The sequence below is a fragment of the Melampsora larici-populina genome, assembly GCF_000204055.1.
Source record: "Melampsora larici-populina 98AG31 unplaced genomic scaffold MELLAscaffold_7, whole genome shotgun sequence".
In the NCBI taxonomy this organism is placed as follows: Eukaryota; Fungi; Basidiomycota; class Pucciniomycetes; order Pucciniales; family Melampsoraceae; genus Melampsora; species Melampsora laricis-populina.
In genome coordinates, this window is record NW_006768771.1 from 1,303,159 (window position 1) to 1,328,949 (window position 25,791).

Consider the following 25,791-nt stretch of genomic DNA (forward strand, 5'->3'; position numbering starts at 1 on the left):
GGTATAAAGAAATTTCTGGGTACAGTACAATGGATGAAGAAATTTATCTGGGGATTGGAGAAATACGTTAATAAATTGACACCACTCACGAGTACTAAGATTGATCCTGCTAATTTCAGATGGGGAAAAGAAGAAGAAGATGCATTCATTAATATCAAGAGACTCATGACTTCACTACCGCACTTGAAAAATATAGATTTTGACTCTGAAGACCCTTTATGGTTATTCACCGATGCGAGCGGTTGCGGATTAGGAGCCGCGTTGTTTCAAGGGAAGGAGTGGAAGTTCGCGTCGCCCGTTGCTTATGAATCACGGCAAATGACACCAGCAGAGCGGAATTATCCTGTACACGAGCAGGAGTTATTAGCGGTAATACACGCCCTGCACAAGTGGCGCATGCTGCTTTTAGGCATGAAAATCAACATTATGAGTGACCACCACTCACTAACGTATCTCTTCAAACAACGAACGCTGAGCAGACGGCAAGCGCGATGGATTGAAACACTTGCTGACTTTGATGTAGATTTTAAGTATGTGAAGGGAGAGGATAACTGTGTAGCTGATGCTTTATCAAGGAAAGATCACGAAGATGAAGAGGTGGAGAAGGAAGGTGTGGAGTGTATAGCAGCGTTGGTTGAAGCAGGTCCCACCTTGTCAGCCCAGATGCGTAAACGCATTCAAGAAGGGTACAATGCAGATTCATTTTATGCGACCATCATTTCGGTTCTTCCATTACGAGACGACTGTAAGATCATTGAAGACTTATTATTCATTGAAAACCGGTTGTACATTCCTTATACCGAGAAGTTGAGATATGAATTAGTGAATGAAGCACATTCTCGACTGGGTCACTTGGGCTACATCAAGACTATTACGGATCTGAGACGTGACTTCTTTTGGCCATGCATGGCGACTGACGTAAAGGAATTTGTCCAATCCTGCAATGTCTGTCAACGGACAAAAGGACCAACTCAGGCTCCGGTGGGGAAGATGCTAACTCCGACTATACCCAGCCTTCCGTTGGAATGTCTAGCTATCGACTTTGTAGGACCCTTGCCAAAAGTGAACAACTATGACATGATTTTGACTTGTACCTGTAGGTTATCGGGTTTTACAAAGATCATTCCCTGTGGACAAACAGATACCGCCGAAAAGATTGCATCACGTTTCTTCTCAGGATGGATTGGTACATTTGGAGCCCCAACATCAATTATCAGTGACCGGGATAAATCTTGGACATCTAATTTCTGGAAAGCACTGATGTCACGATGCGGGACGGCGTTTCACATGTCTACGGCCTTCCACCCTCAAGCAGACGGAAGGAGCGAACGAACAAACCGCACCGTTGGCCAAATCTTACGAACCTTTACTGCTAAGAGGCAGGGCAAGTGGCTGGAGTCCCTGGCAGCAGTAGAGTACGCCATTAATGGAGCAATTAACGTCGCTACTGGCAAATCTCCGTTTGAGCTTATCTTCGGTAAAGAACAACGCCTACTGTCAACTCGTGACGCACTTGATTCTGACCCGACGGCACTCACCAAATGGCTCAATAGCCGACAAGACGCTTGGCTTACAGCGCGGGATTCACTCTGGACGAACAGGATTCAGCAGGCCTTACAACACAACAAAAACTGCCGCAGTGCAGAGCCGCTATTACCGAACTCCTGGGCACTCCTAGATTCCGCCGACTGGCGTGGGCGTCATCAAGGGGGTGTGAACAAGCTCAAGGAGCGTTTTGAAGGTCCTTATCGGGTAATCAAGACTTCAAATCACGGTCAAAATGTGGAACTGGAGTTACCAAACGGAGATAAGCGTCACAACGTTTTCCATGTATCCAAGGTGAAACCCTACGTGGAGAGGAAGGAGGATGGGGTCAATACGCTGATAAAAAGTGTACGGAAGTAAGTTCCTATCCTTTGTATGCACCGCCGTAGTATACTACGAAAATTGTCATAAAAAACAAAACCTCGGCCACGCTGTGAGCACAAAATTTTCGACGATTCTTTCATAGATCCCACGACAGACGTACTTGGACGACCCAACCATCACCCACCTCCTCAACTCAAGTACTCAACTTTAGTTCTAAAATTTTCTTTTACTTTAATTTTCTATTTCACTTTTTTCTTTCTTTTTTTTCTTTTCTTTTCAAACTTACTTTACAAAAAAAAAAAAAAAAAAAAAATTATACGGGTTACATTTATTTCTTTTATGAACAAACTTTCTTTTTTTTCTTTTTTCTCTTTTCTTTTCACTTTTCCAGGCCGCCCTATTCCTTTAAAGGAGGGGAGACTGTAAGACTTGTGGTCATTACATACACATAGACTTAATTATTAACATAGACTTAAGCATGGTTCTTATAGTTGTTTTCAATTCTTCTCGAGACTGGTTCCTTAGAGATATCGGGACTGATCTCCTACCCTCTATCCTTCGGAACCAGGTATAGTTCTCTCTTCTTTTCTATTTTCTTTCTTACTATTAGTCTTGTAGCGCTGAGAGATATCGGGACTGATCTCCTACCCTCTATCCTTCGGAACCAGACGTGTTCTTGGAGGTTTAGTAATAAAAGATCGGATCTCTTTGGGTTCTAGAAAACCCCTCGCTGTGCCTCACAGTGTCCCGTCCGAAGTATCTAGTGAAGGTTTCATTCGAACCTTACAACAGTTCCTGTCATCACTTGATGCCTTGATTTTACTTCACATCACTTGTCTTGCATCGACCACATCCATGACTTGTCTTCAAAATCTACTTGCTTGTTTGATGAGGGTGTCCCTCATGAAGTACAATGCCGATGCTGATGCCAACAACAGCAATTTAGACAAGATTATTTGAATCAAAACGATCTCTGACTTGTAGAAGTCTACTCATTCTCAAAAGTCGATTTAGACATGTTTCTCTTTGAAATAAAACAATCTCTTTTGATTTCTTCATATTGCAAGAGTTGAAACAAACTAAAGAAACCGATCTTATATAGCAGAGTTTAATAAAAGGTATTCAAAGATAATCGATTAAAATAAAAAAGATTGAAACAAGTCACTCTCTAGAACTAACTGCAATTTTTGGTTGATCGATTAAGGTAAAAAAATGAAACTATTTGATAATCCAATAATGGAGCTGTGGATGATAAAACATTATCACCTATTCCTAGTATCACTTCTTCACGAGGAAAATGATAAATTGAAAAGTTGAACGATATGAAGAAGAAGTTGACCGAGATCGAATTTATAATAATGATGAACTTGTTAATCAAATCAAATCTAATTGTGTTATATCTTTTACATAAAAAGGTTTTTGCAGCTTGGCTTTCATCTTGGAGATTGTGATGTTTTCTTTTGTGGCCAATTTGGTAGCTCGATTAGTCGTCATCATTTTGGACATCTCTTAGGAGGAGTTGAAGCTAATTCGTTCTTGAGATTTTGTAGCACGAGTTCCAGGAGTTGATGGGGATGTAAGACTGTTTGGTGGAAGGTTTCTGGACAGTTTGGAGGTGTTGTGTCGGCAAGGAAGGGGGATGTTGGACTCAGCTAATTTTCTTTCTTTGATGGGTGGTCAAATCTAGCCAACTTCAACCCATGAGAAAAAACCCGTCAAAAAAACCCAAAAACAAGTTGGGTTTTCATGGGTTTTTCTCATGGGTTTTCAAGTTGGGTCGTAGGTTTGTACACCGCTAATTATACTGTTACTCATCATCAACATCAACCAAATACAACTCAAAACTTAACTCAAATTGATAATTCAAATCACACTGGAACTGAAACTGCACTTCCAACGGATGATAAAGGATCAAACTCTCATGATTTGATTTGTTCTTAATCAGATTTCATTTCTTTTAATATTCTTTGAAAGAGTCATATATTTGATTGCAACTGTGAATATTTGTTTGTGATAGTACAATTTCTTCAAAACCTTTCTTGATGTAAATATTTTTATAAACAATTTTCTTGTCATAATTTTCTTGCTATATAATTCATCTCTTGGACAATTTTTTTCGGAGTCGGTTGAGTTGAGGAAACAGGGGTTGGTAGGATTGGTGGAACTATGATTTTATTAGTGCATCCAGATCAGCTGCTTTCGTCTGTGGTAAGAGGCGAAGCACTCGAGCTGCTCCTTGAGGATCACAGTTTGAGCATCGGCACACAGCCATTCCTGCAGTACGTTGACGTTCCATCTCTGCTAGATAACCGGGGTCAGTTAATGACATTGGAATATATCGATATCTGTAAAAATCGAATTCGGTTCTGGTTAGCGCTCCATACCTCAACATGAATGCTAACAAGGACTTACAAAATATCCATATCCATATTGTAAGCCGCCCTGAGGCAACATGGCGTGAGACGAAATGCATGCATGCGTTCTTCATTATTCATTGTGTCCGTCACCACAACTTCACTGGCGGTGTTGGGACTGTTTGGCATGTTGGGTTGAACAAAGTGAATAACTAGGCCACAATCAACATTCCGTCCAGCTCGCCCACCTATCAAGTTAGATATCGAAGGATCCATGGCACCCATTATAACCACAATCTTCACGGGTTTGAAGGATTGACCGAATTCGAAAGCAGGGGTACATGAGAGAATCGGAAACTTTTCTTCTACGCCAAACTCTCTTGCTCGTTCCTTTTTATCTTCTTCACCAGTTAAAGAATGATAACGTCGAATGCAATCACTGATCCCATTGTTGATGTCATCAGGATTACCTCTAGCGTTACAAACCGCTCTCATCACTCCCAACGTGCGATCTATAGTTCCTGAGTAAATTAACATTCGAGGTAATTCTTTATTTGAGACCACCGTTTCAGATGGGATGATGCTGAGTAAATCTTCGGCAGTCTCGAGGGGTTCAGACATCGAAACTCGAATGTAACGAAGCTCTGGGCGAACCATCTCGCCTGTTTGCATTTTAATGTGAATTGGGAGCATGTCAAAACTATGAAGGATTGAAATAATCGATTCAGATCTACAGATTGCCGACATGAGCAATAATGGGGTCTTCTCGGTCGACTTGAGTTCTTCAAAAAGGTCATAACGATGTGATGGTCTAAAAATTTCCACGTCTTCTGGAGTGACATGAGCAGAGAAGTCCTTCGATTCCCCGTCTTTCTTCATAGCCCAAAGATGAAGCCAGTAGGCTTCGTCGATCACTCTTAAAGTTAGGTGCCGTCGAAATTCGGCGCTATGGTACAAATCATGGAAATCTTGATTGTTTAAGAAAATCTCTGGGCTCTTTGCACATAAAAATCACCACCAAATCAGATCAGTGTGATTGTCCAAGATTGATTTTCAAAAAAAAGACATACGACATAGATGAATGAATAATAGCTTTTCTTCAATCTTTTCAAGGTTACTCTATTCATTGTCCTTCGGGTCAAGTTGACCGCAGTCATACCTAATGCTTGCTTATCCAAAACCTGAAAGTACATAGAAACAAATGTCAATACTTCCTTTGGAATCAGTCTCATGATCATTCTAATGAAGAAATCACCATTTGATCCCCGAGTGTATCGATGGCCATGATAGTCAAGACGACTGGTTTGGGGACCTTTTCAAACATGCTGAAAAACATTTCCGGTACGCGTGTTTTGCCATAAGCAGTTGGAGCGAGTAAGAAGGTGTTCCCACCATTTATAAGTCTCGGAGTGCTCATTTTGGCTTCTTTTTGATTTGGATGAGTTCAAAGACTTTAACTTGGATGGACGAGTGAAATGGTTTTTAAGAAATCATCAAAACGGTCAACAAGATCTTCAAAATTTCAAATTTCAAATTTCAAATTTGAATGCGAACTCACATGACTCACAGTCTCACGCATACATCCGCAGTCTGTATTTTGAAACTATGTAAAGTGCTGAATGTGAAAGTGATTACTGTCAGCTGACAGTCAGCACTGTTGGGGACGTCCCAGTTGCCCTTGTTCCCAAAACAGTTTAGGGTTGGTGTTTTAAAACCCAACACGGGGCTAGCTTGACAAAAGCCCAGCCAGCCACAGGTGTCCCCTGGATCAGCAGGCGTCAAGGGATGCCACTGAGGATGAGCTGAGGGGCTTAGATGAAGTGAGCAGATGGGCCAGCCCTGCCTCAGGCTTCTTTGCTAAGGAATGTTGCCTGAGGAAGGCTTGACTCATCTCCTCAGTTTTTGTTGCTCACATAATGAGCTGACAAGCAGAAAGAAATGGGAAAGAAATGGGGACAAGACAGGAAAATTTCAATGCTCACATAGTTGTGAGCATCAATTTTTGCCCCTGTGAATGCAACCAAAGCTGATACCAACAGCCTTCCTTTGTTGGAATTCAAGCAAAGTCAGACTCATTTCACCACCATTGACTTTCACAGGTGGTTTTGGAGACACCTTGATGTTGATGAACTGCTAGGGTCCAACAGTCATTACTTTAGATGTGTGACAATGTTGCCTGACCATTCAATGGTCTTGGCCAACTTGAGGAAATGAAGTTGTGTAGGCCTGATGTTCTTGTTGGACATGATGAAAGACTTGAGAATTGTTTGATGGTGGTCAAGTAGCAAAATCAAACACAAAATGAGGTTTTAAATTTTTCATTGGTGGTCAAAATTACTTGAGAGCTGGGCTCATAAACAAAAGAATCAAGGATTTGTGCAAATCCTCATAATGAACTAGATCTGATAGAGTCTTATCAAGGAAGACGGTGGATGATTGAGTGAGCACAACCTACAAGAGGAGCTTGTAGCAAAACAAATCATTTAAATTTGATAGAGAACAGAGAATAACCAAGTGGAGAGCAGGTTGTTCTACATATGGATCTATTTTACTCAAGGAACACATCATTTTTATCTAAAGTAATCTTGTTTATACACATCATGCACCTAAGTGATCACTCCATGATCTCAATTACAAGTTGGCAATAATCAGTGTTCATCAACTTCTGGTCACAAGAGTTCTCAATTGTGGGGAAAGATGTAGTTGGGGCTGGTGCACTACCTGTTACAGCCAACAATGAGCTTGATGATATTAGGAGTGTCTCTAATGTGGCAAGCATTGTTTCAGATGACCACACAGCTTTCACTCCAACCAGTCCAAGATGTGTACATTTGACAAGCGATATGGAGCCTCTGGGTGGCACATGAAAAAGTGCGCACAGCTCAAAAAGAGTGCCCAAAGTTGCAACATAGTGACAGTTGTGTCATCAAATAGAATCTCATTATTGACTTCAAAACACTAACAAAGAAGCATTAAATGTTCATCATTGATTCTTACGTGACCCACGCTTCCACCGTGCGAGCTGTTCTTACTCTCTATTCATCCACTCCGCTAATCTTCCCATTGTAAAAAGACTGATTCCTCAACCCAGCCTTCCTCATCTTTGTCATCTACCCCATGGCAATCTTGTGAACAAGTCATTACCCACATCGTAGACCATGTGAATCCATGACCAGCCGGCATTTCTCGGTTTAAGAGTGTGACACCCACAGGCATAAACTGCACCTCAAATGCTTTCGGACTCCCACACGTATTGCAGCGATAGACGGGCGCTGAATCAACGCGACTGAAGGGTAAAGGGTTTCCGCCCACCTTATACCTGTCGTGGTATACATTCGGTCAAAAAAAGTGGTATAGCAAGACAAGGATTGAACGGCTTACCTAACCACTTGATTTGATTGACCGCACCAGCTTACACGTTCTTGGAACGTCAAGAAAGTTTGGTCAACACCTTCGATCGTCTGTCTCTCGTACTTTTCTCCCTTCCATCCCGCATTTCCATCATCATTCTCAGCGGGTGGCTGACGTTTCGAGTGAGCTTGATTTAATTTATTTTCAACTTTACGCGAAGATGAACCTTGTGAGATGGTTAGGGAATCTAACTCTTTAGTTAGGTTTATAGCTGGTTTAGCTTCGTAGCACGTCGTAAGATAGTACGGTTTCAGTATCGGGACTGACAGGCCAGGTTCAGGAAGGGATTGTGATATCAGTTTGTTTGTAGTCGGGGGCTCCTGTGGCTCAGGTTCTTTTGACTTCTCTGAATCGGCGGATTCGTCGAGAGCAGTCTTTTCCGATGGGCTACGGTCAGCCAAGGGTTCGGTGGAGGAAGTTTCTTCGGTGGGCGTTGAATCCGGCCAGGAAAAAAGATCTTCAGAGTCAAAGAGACCGGTAGCAAATGGATTGGACCCGGATGTGGAACTGTTCGTGTCCTTGTTCTTTCAAATGCCGTATGAGGAAGAGGTAAGAACGAAACTCAGGTGATACGTGAAGGACAGCGGAGATGTGATTTGAAGTACCAATCTGAATGGATTTTCTTCGTTCAACGAGGTAGTCCTCCAATCTGGTTCTTTCTCTTTTTTCATCTTTTCCATATATGCTTCATTCAATTTCCAGGACCTGAATGCTCTGATGCTATAAAACGAGGCTAGGTGTAAGCAAGCTCTCCATATGGCGACGATTTCGTTCTTTTGACTTGCCATTGATGTGGAGAGGAAGACTTCATGGGGTGGGCCTGACAGGACAGAGAAGCACATCCAAAAAGATAAAGAACTCGATCATATGCATCCTTCAGATGATGAGGGCAATAGATTTGCGAGATGAGGTAAAGCGATTGACCACAATTTCTACAATCGAACTCGCAGCCGTTGATCTCCTTTTTCAAAGGTAGTAGGGCCTGAAAACATACACCCACATCGATGGCTCAATCAAAACACAGCCAAGATGAACTCCGGTATTGAAGGCAAAGGACATCACGCACTGGTAAGCCAGCGAGACGCGAAAGGTTCCAGTCTCTCTGATCCGAGACGCGGCTCATAGGGCCATCCTCAAAACCAAGAATATAATCAGATTGCTTTTTGTGGTTACAACTTGAACTTGATTCATTATCAGATTGTCCGTCGAGGTCTGAAAAGTCTGAGTCATTTTCTTGCCAGTCCACAGCCGCGGTCTTCATGTTCAGGACTTGGAAAGGATTACTCAACGAAAGAAGGGGTGATGGATATCAAAGAGAAGTGGACTTTGAAGGTTTGAAACACGCGAATGGAACAAAAATCTGTGAAAGACCTAAACCACTTCTATGTACATACAGATCTTGTTACTTGTAATTAGGTTACTCAGATCATGTGACTTGGGTTGAGGGCCAAAAATTTGTCCAAAAAAATTGCCGATCTGCCACCAAACATCTTCAGAGCTTAAACTCAAGAACACAAAGTACCAAGTCAAATACGAACCACGATGGCCTCATTGATCTCGAGTACAATATGGATCCGAAAGGGTGTAGCGGCTCAGTTCCCTCGAAGATACGATCTGAATGAGCAAGAAATGGAGCGAGTGACCCAAATGGCCGGAGACAGACTAGAACAAGTCAAGCAGGAACTCGCACAGGCTCAATTTGAGGAGGAGAAAGTTGACATTGATGAAATGATTGGAGGTGAATCTGATGACGAAGATAACAAAAAAGAGGAGGGTGAAGATGGAGATAAAGATTGGACCGAGTAAGTAAATCTTTGTTTACTTCATTAACAGAGAAAAGTCTCTAATCTTTCCTTGGTTATCCTCCAAAAAAAGTGAAGAAGAAGATGCACCTGAAGCTATGGATGTTGAGATGGAAGATGTATCGGATGACAAGAAAGTCGAAAAAATTACAGATGAACTAGCTGAGTATGACTTAGAAACTTATGATCAAGAAACAACAAAAAGCGTCTCGATGGGTGTCTTTAGTAATGTCAAAGGATTACAATACTACGATAACCCGAGTGATGATCCATATGTGACTCTTAACGACGTACGTAGGTCACTGCTATCGGCAAAAGGTACTCTTTGATTCGTGTGCTGATGCCGAGTTTTTTTACTATTTCTTCACCTCAGTTGGCAGAAGATGACGAGCTTGAGCGAGAAGAATTGGAGATTTACCCTACGGACTCTGTTCTAGTCTCAGCTAAGACGCAGGATGATGTTTCACAGCTCGACGTATACGTCTATGACGCATCAGAAGAGAATTTCTATATTCATCACGATTTGCTTCTGCCTGCCATGCCATTATGTCTCGAATGGATCGATTTCACCCCAGCTGGTATCCATACCGATGACCCCAACCGGAAAGGCAACTTTGTGGCTGTTGGTACCATGGATCCCGAAATCGAAATTTGGAGCTTGGATGTGATCGATGGACTTTACCCTGACGCAATCTTGGGCGCGACGAACCGACAGAAAGTCAAGTCGGATGAGGACGACAAAGCAGACGAGATATCAGAGCCGGCTCAGCAAGCTTCTAAGAAGAAGAAAAAGAAAAAGAAAGCCGCCAGTAATTCGCTCACCGCTCCCACCAGTCTAATATCCCCTACGCATCACACCTCCTCAATTTTATCACTTTCCCATAATCGGATGGTTCGAAACCTTTTACTATCATCTTCCGCCGACACTACGGTGAAGCTCTGGGATCTTAATGTCGAGCCTATGTCACCCGCCTCGACATTTACGGCCATCAGAAGTTTTGATCTACACAAGGACAAGGTACAGTCTGCTCAGTGGAACCCGAAGCAACCAACGGTAGTCTTGAGTGGTGGTTGGGATGGGTTGATCAAGATCTGGGATAGTCGTAATTGTACAGAAGGAGTAGGAGTGAAAGTCGAGTCAGATGTCGAGTGTCTTCGTTGGGATCCCTTTGAAGACTTTGTCTTCCTTGTCACTCTTGACAACGGTCTCATCCAATCCTACGACTCGCGCATGTTACCCAAATTTGGAAATAAAGCTACTGATGTTCAGGATCGTAGCAAGGCACTCTGGACGCTCTCTGCTCATGATTCTTCGGTTTCGGCGTTGGACATAAGTTCAACAATTCCTGGATTGATGGTCACTGGTGGAGTGGACAAGATGGTAAAGGTATGGAATATTGATCAAAAGGAGGGAAAGCCTAGCCTCAGTATGGTCACGAGTCGAGACTTGGGAGTTGTAAGTTTATGAAACATCTTTCCTTTTCCTAGATTGATCTGATATCTTGTTGACTGGTCGTTTATGAACAGGGGAAGGTATTTTCAGTAAGCTTTTGTCCAGACGAACCAGCAACAATTGCTGTAGCTGGATCTAAAGCATCGGTACAAATCTGGGATCTCACGACCAATAATGGAGTTCGAAGTGGATTCCGTGATCGACTAAAACAATTTACAAATTTTAATGTTGATGAAGAACGTACCGTCGGTAAAGGAGGAGTGATCAGTGTTGCTGATGAACCACAATCTGAAGAAGAGTGACCAATGAGTTATGAATCTTGATGTGCTTTTTTTTCTTGCTTCTGGAGAGTTTTCCATCCGGGTTTGTAGACAGGTAATAAATGATATGTAAGATTACTATATATGATGCAGTTGATATATACCAAAAAAGACGTTCGTAATTTTGATACCCTGTAAACACGGCAAGCCTCGATTTCTACTCATTTCATCAATTATGGAACAATATGTGCGAGAGTCGTCAAGCATCTCAAGAACATGTTGACATACATGCACGGGGGAGATACCAGAAAGATGATACTTTGAGTTTGAGACCCCCGAAATCATAGTTGAGAGCTGTATGTTAGTGTCGGAGCTGATGTGGAATTTGTCTCACAACATGACACACTTGATCTAAGTAATCCCTCGTGGAGAGGTCTTGCATAATCTCTCAGTATGTACATCTTTTATAACACTCCTCAGATGCAGCTGTGCAATTACCTTTATCACCTGTGGGTTTTTTATGTTATTCAAATATATATAGCTTTGCATTATCCTCTTTTCTCCCACCTAAGCATCAATAGTCCCAATACACCCATTTCTCTCAAACTACCACCTATGCCCCCAGTAACTTCATGGATCCCAAAGCTATTTCCCCCATGGAGGATGATCTTCTTCATGAATATGCTACCACCAGCCTGGGCTCTTCAAGCAAGACCTACACCTTCAGACAAGACAGACAGCTTGATAGAAGGAAAATTGTGGCTTAACTCTGGGCTCTACCAAGAAAATCCTGCATTATGTCCTGGACTAGGCACAGACCAGCAAAACTCTCCACTCCATGATGTTGACTGGTCTCAAGAGATGAAAAATTGGTGTACTGATGATCTTTACTCACATGGGTCAGCTACACAACAATTGACCAACTCTTGGTTTGAAGAACAGCTGGATGTCCCAGTTTTACCAATGACTTGGCCTACCTATCATCAAAATGAGAATTCATACCTTGGTAAAAGATCAGGTTCTCATGTGGCTTCACCCATGGACACTGGCACAATATCCTCTCATGATGGTTCAAATTATGCATTTAAGGATGATCCCCATGGTCACCAAAACCTATATAAACCCACAAATCTGGATGGTTTTGAACATCATCAAACCTTATCTCTTGGTCCAGAAAGCCAAGTACCACCCAGGATGATAGGACTGCAAAGTGGCCCATTAACATCAGGACTGAACCAGTATCAGGAGACAAATTCTCACCCTATGAAAAATTATGAAGGGGTGCTTCCAAGTACTGACATGGCACAGGGAACACCATCAATAGAATGGGATCACCTAGGATATCCCAGTCTGAATTATCTGCCTCCAAGAGTTCCACACAGTGGTGCTGGATCTAATTTATCAGGCTTGACCTCTCCAAGGACCTATACACCCTCCTCCGAGATTTTTCAATATACTCAGTGTCCTTTGCAAGACCATATCACAAGACAGTTGGATATGGATATGGAGAAACTCAACAGACACAGAAACACATATACGACTACTGGAAGTCAAGCTGAGACTTCAGGGAAAATTTACACAACTACTGCTGTATTGGATTCTTTTAAGCCAGTGATAACCCAGATAGAATCATTGAAAGGGAAGAAAAGGTTGTCAGGTAAAGAAGGGGATACATATATGGTCACAAAAGGAGGTCATTCAGCAATTGATCAAAACAGAGAGATTGGAAGTCTGGAAACAATAACACATCCAAGAAAGAAGCAAACCAAGAAACAAGAGGTGAGGCAATCTCAAGGAGTGCTTGATATTTCAAAGCCTTCTCCGTCCATGTCAGTTGCACAAAACTTCAATTTATATGTAGGGACCAGAAAGAACCAAAACCCAATTTCAACACCAGACACTCCAGGAAGTGTGTCAAAAGGCATCAAGGAAGCACCTGAAGAGGAATCCATGAAGCGTAGAGAGAGCATGTTGATGATGCTGAGGGATATAGGTGCATTTCATGTGGCAAATTCTCCTGCTCTTTCTTATACATTTCCTACTTGGTTCAAAATTCTCAGGGAAGATATGATTGGGATTTCAGGGCAAGATGAAATGTTGCAAAAGGCTGTGCATCAAGCAATTGAATGTGCAGACCAATGGATTGCAAAAGCGTTTTTTGGTCTTATCCTGTTAAAGTACAAGCCTGAATCAACCAAGATATCACTGGAAGAGATGGTGCAGCGTGGATTTCAGTTCATGCAAACTGTCTTTGATCAATGGAGGCACATGGAAATCAAGTCTATGAAGGGTCAAACAGGTACCACAAGGACTGAAACCAGTGATCACCTAGATCCTTCATATATGTTCAGATACTTCAGCAAACTAATCAAAGCACGATCCATGACACTGAAAGTTCTAGATTCAATTGTAGTGAGATGGAATAGAGAGACAAAAAACATATTTGTGATGCCAGCAGTTGATAGAAAGAAGCTTTATGATGAAGTCAAGAGTCTCTATGATAAAGACATGATGTTCATTCGTGGTGGATTATATTCAAGAGCAGGATTTGGTAATCTTGAATATGAGGAGATCAACTTTCAAAGTGGTCTAAGGAAACATCCATTGGCACCAAAATCCTCAGAGAGACGTAAAATTGAAGAATGCAGGTCATTATCCAAGTCTGCCAGGTTCCTTTCACCTGTGGGTATTGAAATGTGTCAAAAGGTTCATGTTTTCTTTGTGGACTTGATTATAGACTTACTGAAGAACTATAAGATTAGCAATCAACTTGATTCATATTCAACTGAGCAGCTTCACTTGCCCAATAATGTGGCACCCAAGCCCATAGATGAAAATGAGTTAATTATGGAAACAATTGTCAAGGCTGCCAGTATTGCAGAGTATAGAATAACAGTGGGTTTTATTGGAATGATAAGATTGGTCTATGAAAACCGTTTGAAAGAAACCCAGTTGAACATTCTCATTGAAAATGGATGGGAATTCCTTCAAAAGCAATTTTCAAAGTGGAAGGATCTAAATTTTGAGGAAGGTGGAAATTTGATTTTTTCTAAGGGTTCAAAGCTGATATCATGGGATGAAAGAACAGGGAGATTAGGTATTGACCCAAGAAACTCATTCCAAGCCCTCTGTATTCAATCAAAATCACCTGCAAACACTCCAATTTCAATGAGATATCTAACAGCACTTTTGAAATCATGGTTCAAGGATCCTTCAGATTCAGAATTGAAGAATTCACTTGGACAGCTTTTCAAATGGAAGCTGTGTTGCTCTCGTTTCTGTTTGAAATTTATTCAAGATGTTGGAAAGGGTAATGTGGTGGTTTAACACCAAATAAAAAGAGTCATTAATATGTATTTTATTCCTTATATTTTTAATCTTGTTAAAGAATACTTGAAGTCCCATACTGGTGAATTTTAGGGCAGCAGAAGTGACAGGTTTTATGATTCCTACTGCAGGAATGTTTTACCCAATATATAGAGGCTACTTCAGAGTTTCTGAAGTCCTTTGGTTGTATGGCAATTGATTTTGTATGACCACCATGTGGCAGCATCACATTTATGTGGAGGAATCTCAAGTAGATCAGCTGGTTTAGTAAAAATTATATGTTACAGCCATTGTTTCTCAGTCCAAGTATCAATTTAAACTTCCAGTCATGAATGTTTCCCAAGTGTGGATGAAGATGGTTTTGAGGCTGATAAAGTCCCTGCTGTGCTCACTGCCCAGTCTGAATATCCCAGAAGAAGGATGACCAGTGCCTTTTGAAAGTTGTCCCAACCTTAAACCATTGCCGCCTGCCTGGTCCCTCTCAAACCACCCTCACCTGAGACACTTCTCAAACCAGCTCAACATCATTGTTGATGTTTGATGTCCAGAATTTGGAGCTAATCCGGAACCATTGTCAATTGATCACCCATCATCAAATTCTAAGTCCATCTTCCACTGATGTGATAGCTTTCTTCCTCTCACAGTTTCTGGCTCATACGTTTTCCTGTGTGGTCACCAGAACTTGAAGCTCACCAACTCAATTGACATGCACTTTGTTTTTGATATCATTGATGGCAACAACTGGTTCATCCTGATCTCATTGCTGGTCTCCAAAAAGCCACTCTTTCTCAAACCAATCAATCAGATTGGATTTACTCAGACATTTGGGACAGATTGTGACAAAATGTATGCACCCCATTAAACCAGCTTCTTATTGAATTATTGTGTGTATAGCAGCTCGTCATAGATAGGAAGGCCATGGCATGTACACTGTTGCTGCTTTCTTGAATTCTGTGGTGAAGGAGAAAGTATACAGGGAGCAACCCAAAGGTTATGTCAAGCTGGGTGATGAAAATAAGGTGGTGGAACTTTTTCAAGCATTATCTGGCCTCAAACAATCTGCTCATGAGTAGAACAACAAATTTAAAAGCATGCTTCTTATCATCACATTCATCCAATCTGAAAGTGATGAGTGTGTTTACACATGTAGCCAATCAAAAGCTGACATTATCATCTTTCATTTGAAGCCGTTGGCAGATCTATTGGCATGTAGGTCAGGTCCAGGCCCCTGCGGTGCAAAACAGCACTGTGGTTTTTTCGGCAAATTCCAATGTGCTGGTGACCAGCACACCCACAGTTTATACACAGGTCACTGTGCTGCAGGTCAGGGGTTTGTCCAGATTTCCGTAAAGAATTGGATCTATGAATCCATTCAATGTTGCCATAATGTAGTTTGAGTCCCCAATATCTTTACAGGAAGGGTTGGCCACATAAGGCTGTCTGGCATTGAAGCAATCGTTGAACAAACAAGCTTCCGGAAGGGTATTGTTGGATGATCTGGTAAGGGGATGTTCCTTGGTTCAACTTGCAATTGATTTTCTGATGACCAAACATACTCAATATCATGATGTGCAAGAGAAGTCAATCAAACTCTCAACAATCAAATAGGTTAGTAAACCTTTATTTGATTGTGCCAAGTTTTCTCACAGCAATTTCATAAGTTTCTAAAAACACTTCATCCAACAAATCCAATTTTTAAACCAAACCTTTAGTTCAAATTTCAAAAAACCTTTTTTAAACCAATCTAATCCCCCCCAAACACACACTTGAAAACATATACACAAGAAAGAAAAAAAACACTTTACAAAGAAAAAAAACAATCTACATTCACATCACAATTTTTTTTTACTTTTTACAAAAGAAAACAAAACCAAAAACCTTCAATGCAAACCAACCCAATCAACAAAAACAAAACAATTTAATTTAATCAAAAGAAAAAAAAAGGAGTGTTGATTTTTTTCAATTATATCATTCAAACTTTCATTCATTCAAAAAAAAAAGTAGAAAACCATCAACTGTCCATCTAATTTTTCTAATCTTATTAATTTTATTCGTGTATTTAACGACCATCAATTTTTTAAAAAGATTCCATCTCAAGTGTATAAAGAGAGAGAGAGAAAAGGAATCAAAAAAAGAAAAAGAAAAAGAAAAACTTCAATTTAAGTTTAGAATTGGATATATAACTTAAAGGAAAGAAACCATTAATACATCTTAAGAAAACCAAAACGAAAAGCACGTGTGTGTATATTGAACGAAAGAAATCGTATGAGGTAAAGTAAATCATCAAAAAATAACACAAAACATCCTCCTACCAAATGAACCTAAAAAAAGAAGATCTTGTAAAAAAAACTCACAAGATCTTTACTGATCCAAAGTTCCAAACCCGAATCATCTTATTCTTTTTTCTCTTCTCCTTCTCCTTCTCCATCAGCCACATAAACTCCTTTTCCCAGAGGACTTCCAACTAAACAAACCCCCAACCCAAACCAAATCAATTTCGAATTTCAATAAAGAAAGAAACCTCAATAAGTTTTAAAGAAACACGACTAACCTTTAGGTAAGAATTGTAATGATTTCCTTCTAACTTTTTCAATCGAAACTGCAATTTGATTTGATTTTTCGATTTCTTCATTTTCAATTTGACCTTAAAAACCCCAATTCAAATCCAAGAAAAAAAAATCAAAATCATTCCCCCCATCAGATTCAATTCATTGATCCAAAAAAGAATCCAAAAAACAGATCACAAACCTTTACAAGATTCATTAAGATTCCCACGAGATTGTGATTGATTTAATTGTAGACCATGTCCCAATAAAGCCAAAGCCTTAGGTTCCATACTTTTCCTACGATTACTTACTCCAAGTGAAGTACTAAGACCTACGCTTTTACTCAAATTCACCATTTCATTCATCATAGGTGCCGTACTTGAATTAATATCAATGATATAAGGTGTTTCATTTGCTTTTCCTAAGATCTCTCGACACCTCACTACCCATCCGATTCCCACTAGATTAGGTTTCGGTTTAGGATGAATTAACCATTTGTCTATTGTAGTTTGTTTTCCTGCTTTAAAGATTATATGGGTAAGAGGAATCGTAGGTCGAAGATGAACCTAGAAAGATTCGAAAAGAAAATTCACGTGTTTTTAGTCACTCCTTTAGACTAGGCTTTAGGTTTCTTAGGATTTTGATCATCTTACCTTGGCTCCTAATCCTTTTAACATTTCTACAAACACTTTACCCGCATCATCTCCTTCAGCAGTACGTACGTCTACTAAAGCCACCACATCTTTCAAAGGTAAAACCTTTTTATTTCTCTCATCTACCAATCGCTTAGACGACATTCCACCCAAAGTTTTGTTTATATGACCATTAGATGTACTAGCCTGACCACTGATTCCAGATGATTGTAAATCGATATGAGAAGTAGGTAAGATATGACTCTCTCTACGATTAAGTGATGAACTACCAGATTGTTGTTTTAATCCACAAGAGGAAGCTCTACTTTTAAGTCGATTACCCGTATGATTGGGAGGTCCATTAGAAGAACTTAATGAAACTGAAACTGATCTTCTTCTTGGATTCGATCTTGATCCAGTCGAATCTGATTCATCCTTCAATGGAACTTCATACTCTGTAAACTCACCCGTCGCTCGATCACTTGTCTTTAATCCAGATTCCTTTTCACGTGGTAAATTCATTCGGGTCAACATCGCTTGTAATTTCGTTAAGCGCTCTTGAGTTTCTTGTGACATATTGCCAGAGCTGGTAGTACTACTACTAGTGGATGATTCAATAGATTGATTAGTAGAAATACTATTAGCAGACTGATCTCCACATCCATCTTCCACTTCTTCATCTTCTACTGCTTCCGACGAATCCTCTTGAACATCAGATCCATCATTCTTTTCCGTCGTCTTTTCAACGACTTCTTCAATTGATGTGGAGCTTGATGATGGACCAAGCGTTGAAGAGTTACCGCTAGATTTAAGAAAAGCGTGTTGACGATTATAGAATTCATTCGCTTTCGCCTTGATTCCACCTGTGAAGATCACTTTAGGTGGTACATTATTACCTCTCGAAAGATCAAAGATGAACTACTCATTGCATCCCGTGCTAAAGGTTTTGCCGGTGAATTTTCTACAATCGCATCTAAACTCAATGAAGCAGGTTGAGTGAATTTCAATGTCCTTCGAGGTAACATCGATGGCCTAGTGGGAATCTGTCCAGTGAGTGGTGTTGTAGATGGTTTGATAGGCTGTGGGGCTGTTTGAAAAGGATTGAGATTCTGCTTGGCAGGTTCAGATTTCGGAACCTCGGTAGTGATTTGAGATGGTGAGATGGGAATAGAGGTAGGCATGGTGGCCTCCTTGATCGGGCTGGTCCTGATAGGCTGAAAAGTTCGTATCCCTCGCTTGGGAGAATGATTCGTCGCATCGGACTCGAGATCAGAAGTAGGTGTTGAAGGACGGGTCTGAATAGGTGATTGTGTATTGTCGCTCTGTGAGAGCTGAGAAGCCGATGCCTCTGGTTCCGTATGCGTTGGTTCAACGTTAGGGTTTGTGACATTGGGATCGGGTGATCGTGATTGCTCTGTAGTGATCGAGGACGGGCAGGCGTTGGTATCTGTGGTTGGTATGAAAGATGGCGGAGAAGGAAGAGTAAAAGTGGCAACACTGGGCGTCGCACGGTCTTCTTCCGTCGTGCTATCGTCCTTTGGTAAATTAGAAATTGGACTTGGTTCGATCTTGTCAAGGTGAGAGACGGTAGGAGAATCCATATCAAGTGGAGTAAGCTTGTTCCGTTTCTTCGGACTCAGAAAGTCAATGGCATCAGCGCTCGTTTCCTCTTCAGACTCGCCGTTCTGGCTTTTACTTTGAACGATAACTGGAGCTGGAGAGATCGAAGTTCCTTCAAATGTCCTTTTGAGAGGTGATTCTAGGTTGGTGGAAAGTTTTACTTGTGAGGGAAATGTATTCTTGGAAGGCCGTAGAGGACTCAAGAAGACAGAGGTAGAATTAGAGTCTAGTGCGGAATTGGAACTCAGTGTGTTTGGAAGTCTAGGTAGAGGTAATAGTGAACTTCCAATTGATGGAGGTACAAAGGATGCATTGAAAATTGTGGTGGATAGTGAGCTTGTTTTGGATGTGTACGAATTGGGTACTGATGCTTTCAACGTTGCGAGCGGTGCTTGGGGTTTGCAGGGAATACACTGTTGGGGTTCGTCAGGGACAGATTGTTTCAATTCATTAGTCATAGGCTGTTTTGGCTCGTCAAAGATAGACTGTTTTGGCTCGTCAGGAATGAGTGTGGGTCGAGACTGTTCGGCTTGGGCATTAACTGAGATACGACTTGAGCTTGGATTTTGAGATGTTGATGGTGTAGGATTTGTAACTTTTGACTTTGAGTATGGGGAATTGAGCCGAGATTTTTTCTTCAAAGGCTGTAGAGTCTGAAGTTTATTACTTGTGGCTAATTTTCGGCGCACTTTTGGAAGCTGATCAGGCTTATTAGACGGTCCGGCTCTCTGACTTGCGAGAGGTTGTGCACCCTTGAAGAACGGTCGGGTTTGAAGCTTGGAGGTTTTCAGATTCGACTTGTTCTTGGTATCCAGAAAGGAGAATAGGTTTTTGTTGGTACTATCATCGATTTCTGCAAATAGACGCTTGTTGGACGGCAAAGAAGGTTGTACCGCCTGCCTATGTGTTGAAATAGACCTATTTGGCTGAACCATGGGGCGCTGAATGGGCTGTTCTTGATTCACGACGCTCGGGGGGCACTTCGGGAGTTCCAAGTTGGAGCTGGAACATGATGGAACATCAGTTGGTGGGAATGAGGCTTGCGGAGGGGGTAGCGAATCCGGTGCATGGGTCGAATCTGAAGTGAGTTTGGTAGAGGGACAGGATGGATCAGGAGCTTCTTCCGGAGCCGAGTTCAGCTGTGAATTGGATGAGCTTGCGGTACAAGAACGCGTCCTATGATGTGATGAAGCAGGGGCATGATGAAGGTTAGTATGAGGAAGATTCTCTTTGATCTCATCATTTGCCCGCCTGTTTGTTTTTCTGCCCACTGACGCGTGAGAATCATTATCAAAAACAGCCTGTGTTGACTTGATAGGCTTGGTAGCCTTTGTCTTGGGATTTTGAGCGTTTTTCATGATGGTGGGTCGGGGATTTGGTTTTTCAAGGGACGTGTCAATGATACGATTACTGGCATTTGATGGAAGCAGTTTCTTTCCAGTGATTGGTCTTGGGTCTCGTTGGGGTACAGTGCCACCAAAAGCAACGACAGGAGCTGTTTTGTTAACGGTCATTGAGCGTGTCTTGATCTGCCGTGTAGAGTATCTAGATGGTAGGACATGATTAGATGATGGATCGGATTGATCGGACAGACGAGTTGAAGATGATGAAGCGGTTGGTTGTTGTTCATAATGAGTGTGAGACATGAGAGGATCATTAGATTCCTGATTGGTACGGTTTTCTGGTACACGTCTAGGAGGCATCTACTTGAGGATAAGTTTGAAAAGTGATAAAAGGGTCAGGTTATTTCAGAATGCAATTGGAGAAGAAAGTCAAATTGATGACTGACAACTAAAGGGAAGTCTTAGATCAAGTTCCTGATGGTGAATTGATTTCTTGTGGTTGAAGTGAGAAGTGAGAAGTCATGAGTGAGATGAAGTGAACTGTATGGCTTTACATACATGCAATACCTCTACATACACATGCTGTATTTAAGTTTTCAATTCTACAAGCTGTCAATTCCACACACGTGATAAAGAGAGTTGAAACCATTCACATCCTCATCAATCCTCATCAGTTCTCTACAAAAATCTCATCAGTCATGTTCTAGAATCTAGCTCACTCTAGTTCCTTTAGCTCCTCATCATGCTCTACAGTTCAAGTGATGGTGTAATTTGATTCTAATACACAGTCTATCTCAATGGCTACCAGGTCCACGACTTTTTGTTTCTTTCATTACTTGAACACTTTCCCAGTAACACCAGTCTAACTTCAAGATCACTTCAAGACACAGGTAAATATGGAACATCATGGTTAATCATATCACCAACCAAATCTAAACTACAAGAAAGTGATGGTTAAAAAGATACCAAGATGATATGTATGTTGTATGTTACATAGATTGACATATATTTATGCTCCTTGAGCGCAATAAAGGTGTGAAGAGTCTGGAGATCCTGAACAGATCCAATGCCTTCCTGAAAGGCTTAGAGTGATTAGTTCCAAAGGTTTGTTTGAAAGAGTTCAGCAAAGCTTCAATTGTTGTTCCGCTCAAACCCCATCATAATCTAATTAAGAGTGTGTGAGAAATGACATGTGCGCGTGCCTTACTTGGTGCGCGCCCTTTGCAGTTTGTACTTCTCCTGTTTTGTTTTGGTTCGATTGTTTTTCTGTTTCCAACTTGACCATCAAGATGAATGCCATCCAAGACAAAGAAACTTACTTTTATCCAATCCCACCATCCAACCCATCAATCTTTCAAAACTCAATCTTAATCCTAGTCAGTAGTATGTAGATCCAATGATTCTCAATCTAAAACAAAAGGAAACACTCAACTAATCAAACTTGAAATTGGAATCTTTAGCCAATCGTTTCACTTGGAAATGTACCACAATTAGCCATAGATCTTTTAATTCAATCAACTTCATTTAAAAGAATTGGAAATCTAGATCCATCAAATCATATTCCAATTCTAGCAGATTCGAATATCCGTCCATTTGAAGTTTATCAAACTATAGATCATTCCATCACTATTCTTCAACAACGTTCACCTGTCTTAAAAGTAAGTAAAGAAACCCTAATCTTCATCTTATCAAAACTCTTAATTGATCTTTCTTTTGGTTTTGGTTTGGGTTTGGGTTTAGTCTGATAAACAAATTCATATTTCAAGATTATCTAAATGGATCAAATCCCAAAACTTTTCATCAGTTTTACTTTTAATCTCAATAGATTCAGCTACCCGAACTGATAATCATCTAAACCATCCTACTAATCTATTTCAATTAACTTATGGAACCGATCCAACAGAATTACGTGATAGGTTATTACAAAACTTTACATCCTTGATTGATCAAAGTTCAAATCCGATTCCAAAAGACGTTCCAATCTTATCAGCTGGTGGTCTTTCAAGACGTTTGATATCTAAATTAGAAACATCTAATTCTTTATTAATCTATGTGGCAGAAGGTGATGGTAGACTTGATGCTAAAGTTCTTGCTCTAGAAGTCATTAAACTTTTACCAAAAGCTTATCAAAGTAAGTTTGATGGGAAAACCAAGCTTGACATGAATCATAAGTTTGATTTATTTGTGATGACTGATTGAAATATGTTTTTGCGTTTGGTTAGGTTATTGGGATGAAAGTTTGGTGAAAGCTGATCAGTGGAATTCAAAAGAACCTGATAGTTGGAATGCAACTGATCGAATTCAACTTGAAACACGTGCTCAGATTTATGGATAAAATGTAATTTGATTAACCCATATCATTCATGGATGTCATTTTATTCAATGTTATCAATTTGTGCAACCAAAGTCAAATACCCTTTGTTGCCAACAATCAAATGTATTCAAAATACTATGTTACCATCTCACAAAGCCTTATACAGCCCTCGAAGCGATGCGAGAATTTATGAAATATATTATAAACTTGAACTTGATCATTATGAGACCTTGCTATCACAAATACCAGTGGTCCGTGGATGCCCATCAAGATTCCAAGGGCAATTAACACTCAGGATTTCTTTGACTGAAATGTGATAAAAAATTTCTTTCCCAAAACAACCCAAAAAAAATGTATGTTGATAAATCAAAACTGAGCATATATATATGATCACATGAGTATAATTCGAAAAAGGAAAAAGAAATCAAGTCCATCAATTAAATTACAAAGTCAAAAGTAAACCCAAATGTCAACAGTTTTATGTATGAATCATAAACACAAGTTAAGTGAAAGTAGGTAAATCAGTACGTTTTCCTAGTCCAACTGATCTTTGTCCGTTAGCATCATAACGTAGAGCAAGATATTGATTCTATGATTTGTGTAAGAGATTCATCATCATCATCAAAAAAAGATTCAATCATCAATAACACATTAGAGAATCAGATCATGAATCCAAAAAAAGAATGACCAACCTTTATAAAAGTATCACCCAAGACCACAAACTCATTACTTCCAGCTTGAATACCACTATAACATAACCCATCAATGGATAATCTAGAATCTTTGGTGACTTCTTGGTAAGCCAAAGATTCAGCAGGAATCCCGAATTGAGCACTTCCGATCCCGAATTCAAAAAATATATTAGGTGATGATGAAGTCAAGGTTTGGTTTATAGAATGATTTGAAATGTAAGATTCTTGAACGGTTTCTTGGTTTTGGATCGTACATGGTACTTTCCATATCCCATTTGATTCATTCATGATTGCTCCTGGAATGCTTTGGTGGATTGCTGCTGCAATAGGTGTTGAGACTATTGTCAATGAGGTCTTTAGCCCATATAGTAAGTAGATGTAAAATTAGGATTCTAGTTGGTCTGAGACTGGTGATGGAATGAACATGTTGATAAACATTGCAGAAGAAAAAAAACTTACACCAGTGTCTATGATTGCGCGAGGTGTATCTTGTGATGACATGACATTGTTTCCATTGACAAAGATACCAGTTAAAGCCACTCCCCTAACAGAAAAAATAGGTTCAGTTTATGAAGCTTCAAGTTCTTTATTCTCATTAAAAGTCTCCTAGAAGCTTCTCATAAAGAAAAACTCGATTCACAAATTCAAATTCTTTATAGCTCACCAAAAATTCGTACTTGTAACATTTTTCCAAGCTAAATTTCCAAATCCACCTCTAATCCATTTCTCACTCACACCTCCAAAAGTAAATTCACCAGCAGTAGTACTAGGTAAATGATCACCATTTCTAGGACTCACAAACGCAATCCCAATGATAGGTAAAGCAAGCATTTGACTATTAACCAATTGACGAAAGAAACCAGTTGAGTTGGTACCATTAAAGATTGTAAGACTTTCAGGACCGATACCCATTAAACCATCAATAGGTAAAAGATTCCAATCTGAAGAAATCTTAGTAGCTAAACCAAAACTTTGATTTTTGACTCGAATTGAGTTACCTAAAGTGACGATATCTGAAGCAAGATTACCTTTGAGAGTTGATCCATCACCAAAGCTTTGAGAAAACTCTTTGGGATCATCAAGACATGTAAATGTATTGGATTGGTTTGGATGATAGGCTGTGTGGTTTGAAAGTGAACAGGTTGTACAGTTTGGTGAGAATAGAAATAGATCGGCTGAACCTGAATCGATGTTTAGATGAAAGTCTTGTGGTGGTGAACCGATTGAAACTCTAGTTGACCACTAATCAAACATCAAAATGGTCAATTAAGAGGTGTAATAAGTGAAAGGTTTCTTTAAAAGATAACTTTATATGGTACGTACTGCTAAATCACCATGAAAACTTTTAGTCTTCACTGTTGTTGAACCCCAACTTGAATCAGTACAAATATCATGAGATCCTAAAATCTTTAAACTATTAAGCAGAACAGTTGCTTGTAATCCTAAAACAGATCCAATAGTTTGAATCGGATTTGGTAAGTTTGGTAAGATAAATGAAATCCTTCGAAGTAAATCTTTTTTCCATCCATTACCATTACTACTAGTACTACTAGATTGCTTTGATTGCTTTGATTGAACTTGTCGTTTTGAAATTAAATCTACTACTTTATCTTTTATATCTATGGGAAGATGTGATTCTACGATTGATAAAAGATTTGAGTTAGATCTATCACTATCTAAAAAATCAAATAATCCATAACGTGCAATCGATTTGCCGAGTTGAAGTTCTGCATCGGTGTTAACTAATGTCAATCGAACTTCAGATGTATATGACCTTTAAGAAGATAGAAACCTCAATCAGTAAACTTCTACGAGCAAGGATTATCCAAAACACTGATGCATCAACATGAAAATTGGATAAGCTTACTGGAGGGCCATTGTGGAAAAGATAAGTAGGATATAATTGAAACAGACCAAGAAATCGATAAACCAAGGAAATCAGAAAAGAAACCTCAAATGTACTCAAAATCACTAATAATAATAATTGATCAAGGAACCAACCGAGGATTGAGCTTAACACACTGAGCCTGAAGTCTAATTTGAAACGCTTTGTGGTCGAACAAATTTTCCAAATTTGAACATCATGAAGGCTTCAGCACATGATCTATTTGAGGAACTGAGAAATGAACTCCTTCAAGGGGATTTGATGGATTTGATACGGATCCAAA

The 25,791-nt window shown here is 40.1% G+C and overlaps 6 protein-coding genes across 6 annotated transcripts; 3 read left to right on the top strand and 3 right to left on the bottom strand.

Annotated features, from left to right (window-relative positions):
• Positions 1-4,033: 4,033 nt before the first annotated feature.
• Positions 4,034-4,895, bottom strand: MELLADRAFT_103868 (uncharacterized protein; the record flags this gene model as incomplete). Its single annotated transcript, XM_007406919.1, has 2 exons — positions 4,034-4,214; positions 4,282-4,895. 2 exons carry the CDS (start codon positions 4,893-4,895, stop codon positions 4,034-4,036), a joined length of 795 nt encoding a protein of 264 aa, XP_007406981.1.
• Positions 4,896-7,274: 2,379 nt separating this feature from the next.
• Positions 7,275-8,895, bottom strand: MELLADRAFT_103869 (uncharacterized protein; the record flags this gene model as incomplete). Its single annotated transcript, XM_007406918.1, has 3 exons — positions 7,275-7,542; positions 7,605-8,158; positions 8,701-8,895. The coding sequence occupies 3 exons, from the start codon at positions 8,893-8,895 to the stop codon at positions 7,275-7,277; spliced, it is 1,017 nt and encodes a 338-aa protein (XP_007406980.1).
• A 281-nt stretch (positions 8,896-9,176) lies between these two features.
• Positions 9,177-11,191, top strand: MELLADRAFT_34179 (uncharacterized protein; the record flags this gene model as incomplete). Its single annotated transcript, XM_007406772.1, has 5 exons — positions 9,177-9,408; positions 9,554-9,730; positions 9,817-10,154; positions 10,206-10,892; positions 10,964-11,191. 5 exons carry the CDS (start codon positions 9,177-9,179, stop codon positions 11,189-11,191), a joined length of 1,662 nt encoding a protein of 553 aa, XP_007406834.1.
• Positions 11,192-11,824: 633 nt separating this feature from the next.
• On the top strand, positions 11,825-14,476 carry MELLADRAFT_103871 (uncharacterized protein; the record flags this gene model as incomplete). The annotated part of the gene is made up of 1 exon (XM_007406773.1): positions 11,825-14,476. One exon carries the CDS (start codon positions 11,825-11,827, stop codon positions 14,474-14,476), a length of 2,652 nt encoding a protein of 883 aa, XP_007406835.1.
• Positions 14,477-21,906: 7,430 nt separating this feature from the next.
• Positions 21,907-23,248, top strand: MELLADRAFT_103873 (uncharacterized protein; the record flags this gene model as incomplete). The annotated part of the gene is made up of 4 exons (XM_007406774.1): positions 21,907-21,993; positions 22,078-22,275; positions 22,358-22,748; positions 23,025-23,248. 4 exons carry the CDS (start codon positions 21,907-21,909, stop codon positions 23,246-23,248), a joined length of 900 nt encoding a protein of 299 aa, XP_007406836.1.
• On the bottom strand, positions 23,236-25,595 carry MELLADRAFT_77055 (aspartic peptidase A1; the record flags this gene model as incomplete). The annotated part of the gene is made up of 6 exons (XM_007406917.1): positions 23,236-23,520; positions 23,624-23,977; positions 24,083-24,167; positions 24,288-24,865; positions 24,947-25,397; positions 25,491-25,595. The coding sequence occupies 6 exons, from the start codon at positions 25,499-25,501 to the stop codon at positions 23,434-23,436; spliced, it is 1,566 nt and encodes a 521-aa protein (XP_007406979.1).
• Between the last annotated feature and the right edge of the window lie 196 nt (positions 25,596-25,791).